Genomic DNA, 12,226 nt, shown 5'->3' on the forward strand with positions numbered 1-12,226 from the left:
TGTAGCTGCAGCCTAGGAAGGCTGTTGGCCCTGTATACCGGCCTGCTTACCTCTGTCTGCACCATTGCAGGACGCTGTGTTCGCAGGGTCTTCACGGTCTGGAACATGTCCACCACACCCTCATAGCGCATGCGCTCTAGGACGATGCTCAGAGTGATGAATACTCCGGTGCGGCCCACACCAGCACTGCTCGGAGAACAGCTAGTCAGGAGTCCTGTTCCCCTGACAGGGGGCCCGTCAGGCCTTCAGCACTACCCCAACCTGGGCCTTCATGGGGACAGCCCTACCTGCAGTGCACTGTGATGGGCCCATCCTGCCCAAACTGCTCCTTTGTCTTGTGCACCTGCCCAATGAAGTCAATGAAGCCTTCACCTGTTTTGGGCACACCCTGCTCTGGCCAGTCTGTGAACTGGAACTGCCGGATTGTTCTGGACTGTCCATCCTAAGGGAGGTGGATAGGGGCCAGAGTTAAAGTTTGTGCCTTATAGTGCAGCTCCTCTGAACTAGGAGCAAAACAGCACAGGAATGGACCCACAAGACCACCCAGGCAGATAGGGTCACGCTCGAAACCTATACTCCTTCCCTGGATTCCTTAAGTTTGAGCTAAAGCAGCAGCTGAGCAGCTCCCGACTGACCCACACGTGCTCAGGCAACGTGGTGGACACTTGCGCACAAACAGGTACATTCTCCCGCCAGCACTCACCCGGGCATCCGTGACCTTGAATTCACGCAGGATGTACTGAGGCATGTTGTATTCAGCCATTGGGTCAACAACAAAGTACTGATAGCGAGCAGAGCGTTCTGCGGGCCAGTACTGGTGGCACTTCTCCTGTTGACAGAGCACCCGGCCCCCGTGATCAGGTGGGGCCGCTAGATAAAGAGTGACAGGTTTCGGAGGCTCTGGGATGGGACACCTCAGGTGTGTTAAGGAGGGTCTGAGGCTATGCTGATGGAGGCTGGGGTGTGAAAGGAGAGAGTAGTGAGGTACATCTTTCCCAGGGTAGCTGTCTGTCTTCCTCCCAGGGGCCATAGGGACCCAGGGGAAGGGGCTGGCTCACCCTGCCCATCTCCCGGAGCTTGGTCAGCATGACAATGATGGTAGAATTGTGCTCCCACAGCATGCGCCAGAAGTCTTCAGTGCTCTCCGCTAGAGGCCCCTGTGTAGCTATGTAGGCCTTCTGCTGTCTGGATGGACATAAGACTGGACATGCTGGAGGTGCTGTTGCCCCATCCCCATCCCCTTGGAGCCCTATTCAGAGCATCTCTCTTTCAGGAACCCCTCACTTTTCTACCCAGCCTACTCTGGTCTTCTATGTCCCCCCACCTCCCAGTAGGAGCAGGCCATGGCACCTTAGGGGCATGGTAGGACATGAAAAAGCAGGCTAACCTATAGCCATCCAGGAAGCTGGCATTGATGTAGTCGGAGCCCTCCACACCACGGATTGGCTGCAGACACACTCGGGTGAGTTCATAGGGCATAATGTTCACCAGGCGGTTCTTGAACTTGTTGCAGGGTAGGTTGGCGCTAATGAAGCGGGATGTGTGGGCCTTGGAGCTGGCCAGCAACTATTGAGAAGAGGGTTTGGTCAGGCTTGGCTTCTTGCAAGGGTTCCTTCCCATGATCCACTCCAGGAATCTGGAGACAGACCCACCCAAGCCCCACCTTGAACTCAAGCTCCATGGCGGTCACACTCTCCCCAGGAGGTACTTGGCCTAGCTTCTGGATGTGGGCGTAGAGATTACGGGCGGGCACTTCGGTGTGCCCGCACGTGGCAGCCTCCAGCAGTGCCTCATGGATGAACACATATTGGTCCTCTGTCTGCACCATGTAGTTCCTCTGTGACCGCATGCATGTCACATGTCCATAGATGTCCACTGTTTTTTCATGCTTCATTCGCTCCAACATGGCGTCAATAACGATGAAGCAGCCCGTGCGGCCCACACCAGCGCTGCCGGACAAAGGCTTGGCTTGGGCAGATGTCACCAACTCCCACCCTACCCCCTCTGGGGGCCTCACACCCTCTCACCTGCAGTGTACCACCATGGGCCCTGCATCTAGCGGGTTGCAGGCTTTGACCCGCCTCAAGAAGGCCAGGATAGGAGTTGGGTACTCAGGAACCCCATGGTCTGGCCAGGCCATGAACTGGAACTGACGTAGCTCACGCTTCTCACTGGAGCCACTCTGGGAGTCAAATCATGGGAGAAGAGGTGACTAGAGGTCTGCCTGACACAGACTCAGGAAAAATGATTTACTTTGGGGCCAGACCCACCCACCATTCTTGGATAGCACTTAGAAGCCACACAAGGCGCCCTCAAGTACATTGCACAAAGCTAGAACCTCGGACTCCTAGGGCTAGCCTCTATATCCCAGCCCACCACTCAGGCCACTTAAGCCATACCTTGTGGAGTGCAAAGGTGCGCACAGTGTACGTAGCCAGCTCCACTGTGTCCAGCAGGGTCACCTGAATGAGGCCGTAGGTCTCAGTGCCACGAACTGGCCAATACTGATCACACTTCACCTGCAGGATGACAAGCAGAATGTGGGGGGGGGGGGTTGCAGGTGATGCTGGAGGGTACCCAAAGGCTTAGACAGGCAAGGTGGAAGGTCCACCTTCGTATGGCTACAAAGGCCCAGCCCTGAACTTTCACTGTCTCTCACCAAGCTTCATCATGCTGTGTTACTGCCCCTGCCCCTTGCTGGTAGAATATAGGCCATAACTGAAAATTATTTATTTAAGACCAGATCGCATGAGGCACATTTTCTGCCAAATTTACCCATAATGTTTATGCTCCATTTTCAAGCTCTGTAAATTTTATGCTTCAGTCAATGCTTTGCAGTGCGAAAGCAGAAAACAGCAGCTCTTTCCACTAATTAAGTTAGGAGATGTGGTAATGCCCTAGGATCCCTTATGGCATCTGGGAACACGTGAACACCCCAGGAACATGCCAGTAACTGGGGAACATACGAGCACTCCAAAATACAGCATCTGCTGAAACATTAACATCTGGGCAACATACTACATCCCAGTAGCATACCAGTACCTGGGGAAGAAAACAATACTCCAGGAAAACCCCGGGGAGTCCACAGGGACAGAGAGTGGTAACCAATGTCACGGAGGACTAAATTCCCCCTGCCCAGGTCTCACCCGGGATTTCTCCTCTAGCCGGGTCATCATGACCACTGTGGCCGTGCGCTGTTCCCACACCATCCGCCAGAAATCACCCATTGTCTCAGGCAGTGGGCCCTGTGTAGCAATGTAGGCATTCTGCTTGCGGTAGCCATCAATGTAGTTGGCATTGATGTAGTCACTGCCCGGGACACCTACAGATGGAAAAAGGAGGTAGGAGAGAATCAATCTGACCGGTGGATGCCTTGCTGCACCTCTGATATTCATCTGTGGTCTTTAGTTGATGAGGGGTCAGAGGGAGGAAGCCAGGGAGTGGAAGGGGGCTTGGCCCTTGGCTCACCATCAATAGAGGTGAGAATGACTCGAGAGTGGTCATAGGCAATGACATTTGCGTAGCGGTTCTTAGGCTTGTTCACTTCCAAGTTGGAATTCTCCCACGTGAACTGCTGGCCAGGATCAATGGACTGCCAGGGATGAAAGAAACAGGCGGCATGATGGAGCAGCTGAAGAAGGATGCCTACCCTTTCCCGGGGGAGGACCAAGCTTTGCTGGCGGTACCCTCATGCTGACTTGTGATCTGGTGGTTGTGTCAACCTTGTCCCCGACTCCATGGTTCCCAGCCAGAGCTGCCACATGCCCAATCCAGAACATGACAAACTAAGGGCTCCTCTGAATGGGGTACCAGATATCCTCGTCCAGCAGAGTGGCTGGTGATGGGGTGAGGCAGGGGCAATCAGAAAGAAGGAATCAATAGCAACTACCTTGGGCCATGCTGGAAACTGCCCAAGGCTCTGGACAACCGTGTACCACCAGTTCCTTCCACCTCTCAGGCTGTTCCTTCTCCATTTGTTCCCCTGCCCTGCCCTCCCTGTGGGTAGGATCTAGCTCCCGGACCTTTTCCATACTCTATGCTCTTTCCTGATTCAATAGGGCTTTTATTTTTATGTATCAGTCCTCAGTCCTTAGGCATCACAGGCCATTTCTTTAGCCCTTATTATTACTATTTTTTGTTTGGGGTAGGGTCTTACTCTGGCTCAGGCTGAACTGGAATTCACTATGTAGTCTCAGGGTGGCCTTGAACTCACAGTGATCCTCCTACCTCTGCTTCCTGAGTGGTGGGATTAAAGTTGTGTGCCACCACACCCAGCCCCATTCTTTTTTTAAAAAGTATTTTATTTGCAAGGTGGGGGGTAGACAGCGAGGGAGCATGGGCCTAACAGGGCCTCCTGCCACTGCAAAAAACCACAAAAAAACAAAAAAACTCCAGATGCATGGCTCACTTTGTGCATCTGGCTTTACATAGATACTAGGGGATTAAACCCAGGCTGGCAGGCTTTGTAAGGAAGTACTTTAACTACTGAGCCATCTTCCCAGCCCTTAAAAAAAAACCAAAAAACAAAAACAAAACAAAACATAAAGGCCTGGAGAGATGGCTTAGTGGTTAAGGCACTTACCTGCAAAGCCAATGGACTCAGGTTCAATTCCCCAGGACCCATGTAAGACAGCTACACAAGGTGATACATGTGTCTGGAGTTTGTTTGCTGAAGGCCTTGGTGCACACCCATTCTCTATCTGCCTTTTTCTCTCTCTCAAGTAAATAAATACAAAAAACAAACAAACAAAAAAACAACTTTTTTTTGAGTTTCCTTTTTGAGGCAGGGTCTCAAGTAGCCAAGGCTGGTCTGGAAATTACTACATAGTCAAGGATGACCTTCCTTAAACTTCTGATTCTTCTCAGTCCTGGAATTATAGGGGTGCACTGCTACATGTAATTTGTGTGGCTGGGGGTCCAACTCAGGGTCTTATGCATACTAGGCAAGCATTCTACCAGGTGAGCTGCATCTTTAGCCCCCCTTCTCATTTTGACTCACAGCTAGGATGGCTCTTCAAAAATGCAGATCTTAGGGCTGGAGAGATGGCTTAGCGATTAAGGTGCTTGCCTGTGAAGCCTAAAGACCCAGGACTGATTCCCCAGTACCCATGTAAGCCAGATGCACATGGTGGCACATGTGTCTGCAGCATGTGGGCAGTGGCTGGAGGCCCTGGCGTGCCTTTTCTCTCTCCCTCATTGTCTTTCTCTCTCAATTAAATTAAAAAAAAAAATAATGCAGATCTTAGCCAGGTGTGGTGGCCTCTTTAATTCCAGCATTCAGAGAGGCAGAGGTAGGATTGCTATGAATTTGAGGCCAGCTTGGGATTACAGAGTGAGTTCTAGGTCAGCCTGGGCTAGAGTGAGACCCTACCTCAAAAACAAGCAAGCAAACAAACAAACAAACAAAAAACCAAACCAAAAAAACACAACAGTCTCCTATGCTCTTGATTGGCTCAATAAGTGCAAAGACAGTAACAGCTAGGTCTTCATGGAAACTCATGGTGTACCTGGCACTGTTGTAAGCACCCTCTATGAATTTCCTCATCTCATTCTCATTCCACATGGATTCTTCTATCATCCTTGTTTTACAGATGGATATAATCAACGTCTTTACGGTGGCACGCAGACTCCCCGTACTTTGGCCCCAGCCTTCTAACCTGTGTCACCACTTCAGCCTGCCTTGGTGCTGGCAGCCTTCCCTAATGCATGCTAGTTATACGTAAATAAATACAGGGCATATTGTCAGACTCTCAGAATCAGTGTTGGTTATGTTTGCCCGTTGAGTGCATGCCAAGGGCATTTGTCTCCATATGCCCAGCACCCAGCATGGGGCCCGGAATTCATTCATGCTAGTAGAAGTGTGACAAATGACTAAGAACGTGAAAGATGGGGTGGAGGCACAGCTCAGTGGTTAAGGCACTTGCCTGCAAAGCCAAAGGACTCAGGTTTGATTCCCCAGGACCCACATAAGCCAGATGCACAAGGTGGTGCATGGGTCTGGAGTTCGTTTGCAGTGGCTGGAGAGCCTGGCATGCTCATTCTCTCTGTGTCTCAAAAATAAATAAATAAAAAGGAAAAAAGCAGCTGGGTGTGGTGATGCACATCTTTTAATTAAAAAAAAAAAAAAAGAATAAGAAGAAGGAAAAAAGAAAAAATGTAAAAGGTAACAACAGAGCCATGGGAGAGCTCACAAAAGCCTTGGGTGGCCAGAGAATATTTTCAGGAAGACAAGGGTTTTGATTTTGGATTCTTCTAGGAGGGTATTACTGTAGCCCAATCTGACCTGGAACTTACTCTCTAGGCCCTGCCTGGCCTCAAACTCATGGTGATCCTCCTACCTTGGCCTTCCAAGTCCTGGGATTAAAGGCATGCACCACCATGCCTGACTTAGGTCTTTGCTTTTTTTTTTTGTTTTTTTGTTTTTTTGAGGTAGGGTCTTGCTTTAGCCCAGGCTGACCTGGAATTCACTCAGTAGTCTCAGGGTGGCCTTGAACTCACTGCGATCCTCCTACCTTTGCCTTCCAAGTGCTGGGATTAAAGGTGTGCACCACCATGCTTGGCCTTTTTTTTTTTCTTTTAATGTGTGTGTGTGTGTGTGTGTGTGTAAGAGAGACAGAGACAGAGAGAGAGGAGGGGGGAGGGGGGAGAGAGAGAGAGAGAGAAGGGGGGAAGAGAAAGAGGGAATGAATTGGCATTCCAGGGTCTCCAGCCATTACAATAAAACTCCAGACACATGCGCCCCCTTGTGTGCATGGTGACCTTGTGCATTTGCATTACCTTGTGCGTCTGTCTTACATGGGACCTGTAGAGTTGAACATGCGTCCTAAGGCTACACAGGCAAGCACCTTAACTGCTAAGCCACCTCTCCAGCCCAGGTCTTTGCTCTTTTGAGGCAGAGTCTCACTCTACCCCAAGCTGACCTAGAATTCACTTTGTAGGCCCAGGCTAGCCTTGTCCTCATAGAAAATCTCCTACCTCAGCCTCCTCAGTGCCTCAGTGCTGGGATTATAGGTGTGTGCCACCACATCTGGCTAGGGAAGATAATCTTTAAAGAAGCTTAGATGACAGAAGAATGGGCAGGGGACAGGGACTGCTATGAGCAGAAGTCTTAAGAACCAAGATAATGAGGCATCATCTGAATGAGTAGGTGTGGAACAGCAAGGGTAAGTATGGGTGGAGGATAATATAAGGCCATCCTAGCCAGATAAAAAACTGAATGTAGGGGCTGGAGAGATGGCTTAGCAGTTAAGGCACTTGCCTGTGAAGCCTAAGGACCCAGGTTCAATTCTCCAGGCCCTAAATAAGCCAGATGCACATGGTGGCACGTTTCTGGAGTTCATTTGCAGTGGCTAGAGGCCCTGTTGCACTCATTCTTACTCTTTCTCTCTCCCTCTCTGTCTCTAATAAATAGATAAATAAAAATAATTTTAAAAAAGCTGAGTGTAAGACCCCTGATTCACACACTTCTTCCTGACAGAAGGGCTCTAGCAAGGCAGAGCTACAGGTGCTCTCCAGTTCGAGGCATAACAGTACCTGTGCAATGTTCATCTATCTGCCCCGCCAAGTTCAAGTTTGTCTTTGGAAGCCTGACCCTCTACCCTTAAAATCTATGTGGCCTAGGACCCTTGGTACCTGGGGATGTATTCCCCAAATACAGCTGAGAGTAGACATCTGACTGGAAGAAGAGCAAGTTCCTCGATTTTACTGAGTCAATCCATCCATCACCTATGTACCAATCATCTTTTGAGGCCTGTGCCAAGTGCTGGAGGTTGAGTGGTGGGTGAAGCAGAAAGATATCTCTATCTGTACTTCCTACAGAAGGAGGGTCTCTCCCCTTATTACTTTTTTACTTTAAAAAAAATCTTATTTATTATTTACTGAGGGAGGGGGAGAGAGACAGAATAAGTACACCAGGGCCTCCAGCCACTGGAAATGAACTCCAGACACATGTGCCACCATGGGCATCTGGCTTATATGAGTTCTGGGGAATCTGAGTCCTTAGGCTTTACAAGAAGAAGTATCTTCACTACTAAGCTATCTCTCCAGCCTTTATCACTTCCTTCCTAAGAAAGCTTCCTTGGTTAGGTGGCCTAGGGACACTCAGTCATCCCTGGCAACCAGCTATGGGTGGAGTGGAAGCCCCCAGACTGAAGTCTGAGCCCCCACCAAACAGAAGTAAATGCCAGAGTGAAGTGATTACCTGGAAGGCTTCCTGACTCCACAGCTGTGAGCTGTGCATTTGAGCGCATAGGTAAGCACAGAGCTAGCAGCTGACAGCAAGGACGCACAGGGTCTCCATCACATCTGACTGAGGACAGCCTTCCTGCCCCTCATGGTGCTAGTCACCAAGAGTGAGAGACTCGAGGATACTGCTATCTCCAACCCTGAGGTGTGGATGGCAAGGCTGTGAAGTTTAGGCACACCTGGGTTGGTGCCACTGCTCCTTAGCTGTTGGATCTAAGTTACTCCCCATCTCTGCACTCCACTTCCTGGTCTGTTGGGCAGGAAAGTCACACGGCCATTTTATCAGGCAGTGGGGAATGCAGTAAGAGGATACTCAGCGTCCAGCTATTGTGGCCACTGTTACTGATCTGTGTCTGCTTCTGTGGGCATCTATCTGGACACACGTCTGAGGGTCAGGCCCTGCACCTGAGGTGGCAAGTTTCCAAGCTGAACCTTGCTTCTGACCCCCTTTTACTATGTACTAGGAAAGCCTGGAGCTCAGGTTCCACTTGGGACTGAGAAGTGGTATGGGCTACTGGCCCAGACGTGTGTGGTGGTGGTAGTCTTACCTCATACTCCTGGGAGAACCTGAGGCCATCATTGGCTTTGAGGCGTTCAATATTGTCTGCCAGGTCGGTGATGGGGATGGGTGGGTGGTCTCGCATACCTGGGGAAGGCAGAGTTACTGTGAGACCTGAGCAAGATGGCAGAGTGTCCAAAGTATGTATGTGCACATGTGAACACGTGTGACCATGGAGTACTCAGCACTGGTGGCATGGAGACGGCAGCACATGCGGCGACAGGAATGGAGAGCACAGCACGGCTGGGGAGTGGGAGAGGCCAGGGAGGGAGGTGTATGCACTGTGAGCACGTGGAAGCATGTCCAGGTGACCTGGTGCCAAGTGAGGGCAACAGAGCGCTGCCTGGCAGGTTGGCCTAAGAGAACTGAAGGCTTCCTCTCTCACAGACTGGAGCTGGAAGACCAGGGTGGCAGCTGACAGGGCAGAGCTGGGCTCTTACCATACCTGTCTGTAACAATCCTCCTGCCTCTCACTGATGCCAGCCACCATGAAAGACCCGGTGACCCTGTCATCGAGTGTGTGGATGGAGTGGTCATGAAGTGCAGAGACAATGACTAAGGGATACAGAAGTACACAGAGAGAAGCAGAGGCACCCAGAGAGGTGTCAGACAGACCAGAGATAGCGGAGGGGAGACAGGGCCAGCAAGAGAGAAGAGATTAGAGGAAGCAAGTGGGTGGAGGAAGGGGAAGAAAGAAAGGAGGTAAGATTGCTGGGAGAGGAAGAAACAGAGGAATGGGGGAAAGGAACAAGGAAGAACAGAGGCAATGGAGCATGGAAATAAAGGAGTGGAACAGACACCAAAGCCAAGTGTCCCCAAATACGGGAACTTTGAAAACTAACTTGAGATATTCGGGCAACTGGGGGCACTGGAACCTGTAGAGAAAACAAACCAAGAAAACAATGGGGCAAGAGCAGAGCTCAATAACCTTTTCTGTTCACCTGGCTCTGAGGTTAAGACAGTGCAGGATGGGGTACGTGGGTGGAGGGCAGGAGAAAGGATATGGGTAGTGCAGTGAGCGGCCAGGAGCTATAGGACAGGACCCACCAGAAGCCGCCTTGTCTCCCAGTGACACAGATGTCTCTCACTCAGAGGTGAGTGCTCTCAAACCCTAAGGCCTTGGGTGGAAGCCTAGTGCAGACAAATCCTCATTCCTCTAGAATCAAAATCTAGCCTTGGCAATTTTCTTATTCAAAACAATAGGCCTTCTTTTTATTCCCAGACCCAACTCTTTCCAGAGCACGTGGCCAAGGTCTCTTTCACAAATTGACATTTGAAGGTAACTCTTCGCATGTCTCCTACTGCTCCTCAAACCAAGGTGACCTTTGCCTAGAAGGATGGGCCTCTATAATGCCTCCAAGTGCTCCCCACCAAAGTCACTGGTCCTTCTTCCTCACTCTCCCACTAGGCTACACCACCTCGTCCCTCTCCCAACTCTGGTTTCAAAGACATCTGCTCTTGCTGGGCCCCTGCTGGGATCCTCATCACGCGCCCTTCCCTAACACTGTATGAATTCACTTCCCTAGGCTCTGTTCTCACACCAAGCCTCATCCTGGGAGAGCTCACCCATCCCAGGCTACATGACCCTTGGCACCAAATGCAGGTGGATTCAGGGCTAAGGTCAGCATAGAGATCAAGATCCACAAGCTCACCGCCACTGGGACCATCATTCCCCCAATGCCGGCACCCAGAGAGCCACCTTGTGTATAGTTGAGCTACAGCCCAAAGCAGCCTTTTGCTTCCAGAGCCTCTCCTTTCTTTCTGTTCCCACTGGGTCCCTCCTGCCAGTACAGCTTAGTCTCTCTGCCCCCTCTAGGTCTACTCTTCATGTAGAATCAGAGTGATAAATCAGAGTGTTATTTCTATTGCTATCCTCCTGCATAAGGCCTTCAATGCTGCCCTGAGACCCTCAACCCCAGGATGAAGTCCAAACTACCAGTCAGTAAGTCAAGGCTTTCTGGGGGCATCTCTGCTTAACCTCCCTCCCAGTCACCTCTTGGCTTCATATTACAAAGCCCTGCAGAAACTCCTGAAGGATTGTAACTTAATGTACACACTGCTTCCACTCAGGGAACCCCTATATCACAGATTCCCTGGATATCACCCGCAGGGCCTGGCACCCTTGAAGAGCAGGTCCCTCTGTCCTCTAGTCCCACCATCCTGGTGCTTGCACTCCCCACAGATCCAGTCACATTGGCTTGCAACAGCCTGTTGACTCTGCAGGACATGCTCTCTCTTAAGCCATGTGTCCTTGAAATTCAGTCTTCATGTGGTGAGGAAGCCCAGGCTACACAGAGGCCATGTGTGGGGGTGTCCCACTGACAAACCATGTGGGGGCTTGAATATATGTCTCCCTCCAACCCCATAGACTCAGGTGTTCTATTAAAATTGAGTTTGTAGCTTCAGGCCAGCAGACTCCTGCTACAGGGGTGCATGTCACTGGGGGTGGATCTGAATTCCAGCCTGAATGTGTGCACAGAGGTTCTGAGCCTGCTGTGCTTGCTTGTGGTGCTGGCTGTTTGGTGATGTCTCTGCTTGGATTTATGAATGGCAGCCAGCTTCTCCCACCATTTGATGGAACTCCCCCTGGATCTGTAGGCCTGAAATAAACCTCTGCCTCCCATAAACTGTGTCTGGTTTAGAAGTTCATCCCCACAATGTGGAACTGACTACAACAGACCAGACAGGTTACAGCTGGCTCATCACCTACCTGCCACCTGAAAGAACCACCCACTGGTTAGCAAAAGGCCAGAAAATAAATATTTTAGGCTTGTAGATGTCCAATTCTCCTGCATCTATTACTGCTGAGTTGGCCTTCAGAGTGTCAATGAACGGGTGTGGTGGTGGTGCTCTAGAGAACTTTACTTACAACAGGTGGTGGGCTGTATTTGGCTGTGGGCCATAGTCTGCCAGCCTCTGCTTTAAATGATTCTGCTCTCAGCCTTCAAGTCTTCCGGCTGAGGGCCCAGACATTCTGGAATAGAGACACTGATCCTGCTGTGCCCTGTCTGTATCCCTGACTCACAAAAACTGAGAGACAGAATACATAATTATTGTTTTAAGCCACTAAGTTCGGGGGTAATTTAATATGCAGTAATAACTACCTCATACATATACAAACCCTCTATGAGCGTACATTAGTTCACTCATTCGTTCCACTGTTGTGTGTATTCATTTCACAGGCACTCAACAAAATCCACTGGGTGCTGAATACAAGGATGGGACAAACAAGAGTTCCTCATGCCACAGAGCAGAGACTGTTGCTGAGGCAATTCCCGTTGCCTGTGATAGGCATCGTAATGGGAGCAGAGGAGACATGAGCTAGGCCTATGGGGTGTGGGAGAAGAGTGACTCCAGGTGGAAAGACTCACTATACTGTGCATGAGTGTCTGGGGAGAAGGGGCAGGCACCAAGCCTTGAGCT

The 12,226-nt window shown here is 50.5% G+C and overlaps 1 protein-coding gene across 18 annotated transcripts in view; it reads right to left on the reverse strand.

Moving 5' to 3' along the window:
* Ptprf (protein tyrosine phosphatase receptor type F) overlaps positions 1-12,226 on the reverse strand; it is a 99,270-nt gene that overhangs the window by 2,035 nt on the left and 85,009 nt on the right. For 12 of the 18 annotated variants that reach the window (XM_045149900.1, XM_045149898.1, XM_045149911.1 and 9 more), the window contains 12 exons: positions 9,646-9,678; positions 8,793-8,890; positions 3,469-3,592; positions 3,147-3,322; positions 2,400-2,519; positions 2,028-2,182; positions 1,664-1,949; positions 1,388-1,566; positions 1,059-1,185; positions 704-829; positions 288-442; positions 51-186 (listed from right to left, as the gene is read on the reverse strand). In XM_045149900.1, coding sequence (XP_045005835.1) covers positions 51-186; positions 288-442; positions 704-829; positions 1,059-1,185; positions 1,388-1,566; positions 1,664-1,949; positions 2,028-2,182; positions 2,400-2,519; positions 3,147-3,322; positions 3,469-3,592; positions 8,793-8,890; positions 9,646-9,678 — 1,715 coding nt within the window. The remainder of the gene's footprint in view (positions 1-50; positions 187-287; positions 443-703; positions 830-1,058; positions 1,186-1,387; positions 1,567-1,663; positions 1,950-2,027; positions 2,183-2,399; positions 2,520-3,146; positions 3,323-3,468; positions 3,593-8,792; positions 8,891-9,645; positions 9,679-12,226) is intronic. The other 6 variants (XM_045149903.1, XM_045149902.1, XM_045149913.1 and 3 more) reach the window with 1 other exon arrangement.

Source organism: Jaculus jaculus, chromosome 5 (genome assembly GCF_020740685.1).
Source record: "Jaculus jaculus isolate mJacJac1 chromosome 5, mJacJac1.mat.Y.cur, whole genome shotgun sequence".
Classification (NCBI taxonomy): Eukaryota; Metazoa; Chordata; class Mammalia; order Rodentia; family Dipodidae; genus Jaculus; species Jaculus jaculus.